This window comes from Armigeres subalbatus, chromosome 3 (assembly GCF_024139115.2).
Source record: "Armigeres subalbatus isolate Guangzhou_Male chromosome 3, GZ_Asu_2, whole genome shotgun sequence".
NCBI classification, from domain to species: domain Eukaryota; kingdom Metazoa; phylum Arthropoda; class Insecta; order Diptera; family Culicidae; genus Armigeres; species Armigeres subalbatus.
Genome location: NC_085141.1, coordinates 172,609,119 through 172,616,115, shown reverse-complemented (window position 1 = coordinate 172,616,115; position 6,997 = coordinate 172,609,119). Strand labels below are relative to the sequence as shown.

At 45.5% G+C, this 6,997-nt stretch overlaps 1 protein-coding gene across 1 annotated transcript; it reads right to left on the bottom strand.

Moving 5' to 3' along the window:
* Positions 1–1,627: 1,627 nt before the first annotated feature.
* Positions 1,628–4,420, bottom strand: LOC134222138 (uncharacterized). The gene has a single exon (XM_062701281.1). The coding sequence runs from the start codon at positions 4,418–4,420 to the stop codon at positions 1,628–1,630; it is 2,793 nt and encodes a 930-aa protein (XP_062557265.1).
* Positions 4,421–6,997: the final 2,577 nt, after the last annotated feature.

Below are 6,997 nucleotides of genomic sequence, written 5' to 3'. Positions count from 1 at the left end.
TGCAAATATAGGCCTTTACTCGTACGAACTTCCGAAAACCTACCCTTATGAATACTGGTCCGGCAAAATCCACGCCGGTTCGGGAAAACGGTGCAGCTGGAACTACACGTGCTTCGGGTAGACGTCCCATTACGGGCTGCAGACAACGAGGGTTGGATCGGAAACAGGTAACGCACTTTCTCAACACCTTGCGAATGGTTGATTTGGCGTTAATCAACCAAAATTTTTGACGCATGAGCGACATTAGTCCGGATGGTCCTAGGTGGAGATTTTCCAAATGCATATCACGTATAAGCATTTCAGAAACATGGCTTTTGTTCGGTAACAAGATTTGGTGTCGAGCATCATACGGCAAGCGAGAGTTTTCTAGTCTTCCTCCTACTCTCAGCAAGCCATCTACCAATACAGGATCTAGTGCTGCTAAACGACGGCTGGGCTTTCCCAAGGAAATTAAGTCAAATTCATCGGACAATTCAAGGCGTTGACACAATCCAACAATAGCAATCAGCGATTTGCGCAATTCAGATACTGTCAAATGGTTATGACATACTCGATCTGCGCGATTGAGTCTGCAGTTGTTCGCAAAACGTAAAACATAACCAACAACTCTCTGTAGTTTTCGGAATGAACCAAAGGTTTCGAGAAAAGGAACGTCTTGTAGAACAACTGGAACACAGGTAGTCGGTAACATCGGAATCATGTTCGGTACTTCTGACTCTGGTAACGAGTCTGGAACGGCGACATCATATTGGTATAGGTTCAAAAAGGGTGGTCCGTTCCACCACAGACTATTCATCGCAAGACTCTGAGGCAACTGCCCTCTAGATACCACATCTGCCGGGTTGTCTTCGGAACGGACATACGACCAAACGCAATCATTGGTGGATGAATTGATCTCCGTCACACGATTGCGGACAAAAACATCGAGTTGGCTGGCGGGCTTTTGTAACCAAGCGAGTACAATTTGGCTGTCAGACCACAAACAGATACGCTGAATGTCAATCTTCAACGATAATACACACTTGGGAACCAATCTGGACAACAATAAGGCGGCACACAACTCCATTTTGGGAATTGTCAATGGCTTAAGTGGGGCAATCCTTGACTTGCTGCAGAGTAGCGAAACTTTAACATCAGTGCTAGAAACAACTCTCACGTAAATAACTGCTCCATAAGCACGACTGGAAGCGTCGGCAAAACCATGTATTTCGATACATTCAGCGTCCACCAATCCAACGAAGCGAGGAATTATTATCATTTCAACGTACTTCAAGGATTGTCTAAACGTAAGCCAAGACTGCAGAATATCACCTTCCAAGCGGTCGTCCCATCCTACTTCATCCTTCCATAAACGTTGCATGATCTCCTTCGCTAGGACGATCACGGGAGCAACCATTCCTAACGGATCAAACAACCGAGCGATTTCAGAGAGTACGATACGTTTGGTTGGCGGTGTCAAAAGTTGGAATGGCAATCCACAATGAAAGCGGAAGGAATCGGCATCAGGATCCCATAGTAGGCCTAGAGTTTTATGACTTTGTTCACATCAGAATTTTCAAATTCCAAATACTTCTCCCGGTCTTCCTCAGCGACGGTGTCCAGGATGGTTGCATCGCTTGCACACCATTTATGAACCGAAACCTCCTGACATCATCAAATTCGTCAAGTCAGAACGAAGCTGAATAGCTTGGTCGATGGTATCTGCTCCTGTTACCACGTCATCTACGTAGACGTCTTCTTCTACGATCCTTGACGCTATTGGGAAACGCTGGGATTCATCTCGGGCAAGTTGTACCAATGTTCGAGTAGCCAAATACGGGGCGCTGGCAGTCCCGTAGGTCACGGTTGTCAATTCGAGGATCTGGAGTGGGTCATTGGGATTATCCCTCGAAAAAATTCTCTGTAGACTGGAATGCTTCTCATCAACACGAATTCGTCTATACATTTTGGAAATGTCGGCTGTTATTGCGAAGCGATGTTTACGGAATCGAAGAATTATGGAAAACAGGTCATCCTGAACAGTGCGACCGATCATTAGGACATTATTTAGAGATGGTCCTGTTGTTCGTGCCGAGGCGTCAAAAACAACTCTTAAACGGGTGGTGGAACTGCTTGGTTTTAGGACTGCGTGATGGGGCAAGTAGTGAACCAACTTTCCAGGGGGGACGTCAAAATCGGAAACTTGCTTACAATGGGACAAATCCTTGTACTCATTAATGAAGTCAGTGTACGCATTCTTCAACTCAGCATTTTTGGATAATCGTTGCTCTAGCATGTGAAATCGTTTCAAAGCTAACGTTCGGTTGGTTCCAAGCTCGCTTACTGATTCCTTCAACGGTAGTTGGACAGTGTAGGTTCCATCCAGGTTACGAATGGTAGTGGAATTGAAGATTTGCTCACAATTCTGCTCCTCCTTGGACACGGCATCGACAGACTCAACAGCCTCAACAGACCAAAACTTCTCCATACATTCTGATAATGGCCGTAGACTGGCTGTATAGCAATGCTGATTATCATCCACATCGTCAGCACCACCAGCAACAACCCACCCCAATCTGGTTTCCTTAAGAATGGGTAGCCTGTTGCCTAGCATCAACTGTCCGGGCAGCATCAAATGGAAGAACAGTTTAACTCCAATCAATAATTGGATTTCACCTGGGATATGGAAGGTAGGATCGGCAAGCAACAAACCAGAGGGAATTTTCCATGATCGAGGATCCAATTTTTGACCAGGGAGGGTACTTGTCACCACATCGGTGACCAAACACTCGATTTGAGCTTGGTAGTTCATACAACGGGAACGGAATGTAAGTGTTGTTTTCTTATCAAGTACCGATCTTTTACCGGCTGCTCCAAATACTTGCACATGGGTGGGTAACTGGCTGATTCCCAAACCTTCCACAAAGGAACGGGAAACTAGATGTGGTTGGGAACCACAATCGAGGAATGCGCGACAAGGGTGGGTATTTCCATGGCAGTCAAGGACATCAACCATGGCCGTGAGCAAAAGCGTGCCATCGGAACGAGAAACCTTATGTACGGGATTGGACAAGGACGAAACACTTTCAACAGTGGGCGGAACATGAGTACTTCCAACAATTTGGGTGGGTTCAGGTTTGGATCTTGGCGACTCAACAACGGGCTTTGGATTTGGTTTGGCAAACTTGGGCTCATGAAGTAGTGTATTGTGTCTGCTTTGACACTCCTGGCAAGATTTTGTCGAAGGGCATTTTGAGGCAATATGGCCTTTCCTCAGGCAATTGAAACAAATATTAAGCTCTCTTACCTTGATTCTACGCTGGGGTACCGTCAGGGATAGGAACTTGTCGCACTTGAAATTGGGGTGGCTCGCACTGCAGATCTCACACATTGTCTCACTATTAGTTACCGGTGTAACCATAGCGAACGATCTCGCCGGTGGGGGCTTCGGGATGGATTTCAGGCTGGACTCCTTAGCTGATGTCGGTCTCGGATGGCTTGCTTCACAACGCTCCAACAACGAACATCGTTCCTTCAGATACTGCACGGTGTCTTCGTATGTCGGAATTTCCTTATGGGGAATGGTGGCTTCCCACTGCTTCCTCGTCTCGGGATCGAAAGCATCGGACAGAACGACGACGACAAACCTTTCAGAAACGCCTTCCAAATCCTGCTTCAAAAGCTTCAATCCCTCGACGTGGCGGGTTACTTCGTTCAGCAGCTCCCTCAGCTGCTTGGAACATTCCTTGCTCATCCGCTTTAGGCTCAGCAACCCATGGATGTGAGCATCGACTGCCTTCCTCTCGTCCTCCAAAATGTCAAGCAGCAGCGCCCAGGCGTGGGTGAAGTTGCCTTCGCTAAGTGTTTTCGGGTCGAGAATCTTGGCAGCTGAGCCTCCCGCCAATGCTCTCTCAAGGTGGTGTAGCTTCACTGCGTTGGAATCCTTCGATCGGGCCATGATATCCGAAAATATTTGTTTGAATCGTGGCCAGTTTTCCGGCTTCCCATCAAAGGAGGGGATGGGAAGCGGAAGCGGTTGCTGCTGAACAACAATCTGCAACTGCTGAGCACCTGAAGGTTGGACGGGAGTGACTTGCGGGGTTGCGGATTCAATTAAAGCTTCCACCATCGTTGCGGTTTCCATATGATGGTTCTCAAACTGGATGTACGTTGCGTCATTGTCGTCTAGCTTCTCCGGTGATAGCATTGCGGTGATTTGGTGATGAAAATTGAGGTACTCCTGGAAGTGAGACTCCAAATTCCTCACATACACCCTCAGCTTGGCGAGGGTAAATTGAACGACACCGGCTTCTTCGACACCTTCAACTGCTTTCCGGATCCTGGTCACCTTGGCCTTCGCTTGGCCACGGAGGTGCACAAGTGTTTTCAACTCCGCCATTTTGTCGTTAGCACTTTTCTGGGGCGTGTGCTTCAACGACATTGATGCACCACACACTCACTTCACTACTTTACTGTCTCTATCTATCTTCGCCCCAAGCGGGCACACACAACTATACTGTCTTGGCCGAAACTTGTTCGGACGTGTTTCAATTTTCACTTCACTCGCGCGGACTGTACTTTTCGGAACGCGAACGATGCCGATCGGATGGTCGGCTCACGACGGAAATACTACCAGAGCCAAAATGGGGAATTCCTACTGCAGCTGCAAGGCACCGATGCTGCTATCCGGGTCGATTTGGACCAAACAATGTGCGGTGCACAACGTCACAAATGGGAACGGGAAATGGATTCTTTCTTCCGGGGGTGCAGTCAAAATGTTGCTACTGGCCAACACTCAACAGGCCAGAGAACAACATGTAATCCATGTGCAAGGCGAACCGATATCCACAAAAGATTACCGGAAGGGTCTTATAGTGGATCGGCTCGCTGGGACACAATGTTGTCTCTTGTTGAGGCTCCAGCAGCGGGATCTTGACTGAGGAAAGCAACAGATTGTCCGTGTGCAGTCGAAACGGTGTCCACATTAGATTACCACTGGTGGGGTCTAATGTGGATCGTATCGAAGGGACAATTCTTGACTGTTGCTTCCTCCTTGGCTTCCTCCGACGATGCTCCGATGAGCGGCAGAACGGGTGGACTGTATGGCAGTGGATCAGCAGCAGCGATCGGCTCTCCGGCAGCGGCGCAGTGGAATCTGGATCGAGAGATGCTTCTGGTAGTAAAAACTCCGGGTTTCGCTTTTCCTCTAGATATTTATTCCGTAGCGAAAAAATACAAAATCAAAATTCACTGCACAGCAGCGGCTTTTTTATACATGGTTTGCTTGTTTGTGTGTGTGTCAATTGACACCTAATAAGCTCCACCCATTACGATGGCAACGCCAACAAAAGAAAACAAAAACCTAACCTGGTGGATGAAGCTTGCATTGGACATGACATACAGGGAAGAGGCAAGACGGTGTTTACAGTTATTTTTCATTTTGGGAATAGGGGGAAAAGGGCTATAGCAATGTATGGCTATTGGATTTTACAAATTATTAGGGGGTAATGGTTTCAAATCACGTATGGGAAATTTACAAAAACAATACAAAAAAAAATAAACATAAATTACACGTTCGGAACCGAACAGTAGGTGTCCAACAAACTATCCTTCCCCTTCCTCAGCATTCGCAAGGACGTGGCCAGGACAGATCTCGACTATTGGAAAGTGCATTGCTCCCATCTAAGGGCGAAGCCAGAGTAAACGCGACGTGCGATGCGACGAATATATCTGTGGTAACGAATGAAAAGTGATGCAACTCTCATACAATAGTCTTGGCTTGTACCACCTACGAATTTGTGCGAAATGCTCAATGCTAATGCTAATGCTTATGATCATGCGGTTTCTTAGACACCAATTCTGAAACAGATCAATCATGTGCTGCAGCTCAATACAATCTTCCATTTTACGAACGGCAATAAACATTTTTAGATCATCTGCATAAGCAATGCGAAATCCAGCTGGAAGTAAGCAGCATACATCGTTGATAAATATTGAAAATAGTAACGGTCCAAGGTTACTAACTTGAGGTACCCCTGAGCGGTTAGTAAAGTACCGTCAACTGGGGGGAAGCTGATCATTTTTGAGACAAAACATGCAATAACAATGTGTGTTTACATTTTAAATCGAAACAAATATTTTCAAAACATGTACTGCTATACGTTGCAATAATCAACAACTTTAGTTTTCTGAAATGCATTCGCATTTATTAAAATAAATTAAATTATCACACATTTTTTGAGTAATCTGGTTTGGGGTGAAGTTGATCAAGACAGCTCTACTAAAATCATTATGACCTAGTAGTCAAAATACACTAGGTTATTTGTATGAATGTTGAATTTACTACGTAAAGAAGTCTACGAAGTGAATATTTGAAACGAAAATAGCGTCATTTATGACTATCTCTCTCTTTTTTCCACAAAATACATTTTCATGATTATAATCGAAAAACTCGGATTTCTACCTAGCGGTAATATTACTTGAACGGAGAATATTGTTGACTACCGTTTCATAAAAAAAATTGGCACTTTTGACTGACACATCAAATGATCATCTTCACCTCAATGATCATCTTCCCCCCAGTTGACGGTACTCCGATTGTGTTGCGCAAATTTTAACAGATAACCGACGTTCAGTCAGATACGAGTCAAGCCAGCGTGTCTTGATGGAGCTCCCAGGCGATCGAATTTAGAGAACAGGATAACATGATCAACTCGATCAAATGCAGCTTTAAGATCAGTGTAAACTGTGTCCACTTGATTACCCTCTTCGATATTTATCAGACAGTGAGTCGTAAACTGCACAAGGTTGGTATCAATCGAACGACCAGGAAAATCCAGGCCATGCTGATCCGGAGAGTTGTATACAGCACAGAGTGAAGTAATACTTCTGTAGTTATACGCGTTTCGTTTATCTCCTTTTTTGAATACAGGAAACATATAGGACTCCTTCCATTTTGTCGGAAATTTCGATTAAACGATTGACCTGTTACATATGATGGTGAGTGGAGTACAAAGTG

Coding starts and splice junctions, on each gene's coding strand:
- LOC134222138 (XM_062701281.1), bottom strand. CDS start 4,420: ATGTCGTTGAAGCACACGCCCCAGAAAAGTGCTAACGACAAAATGGCG.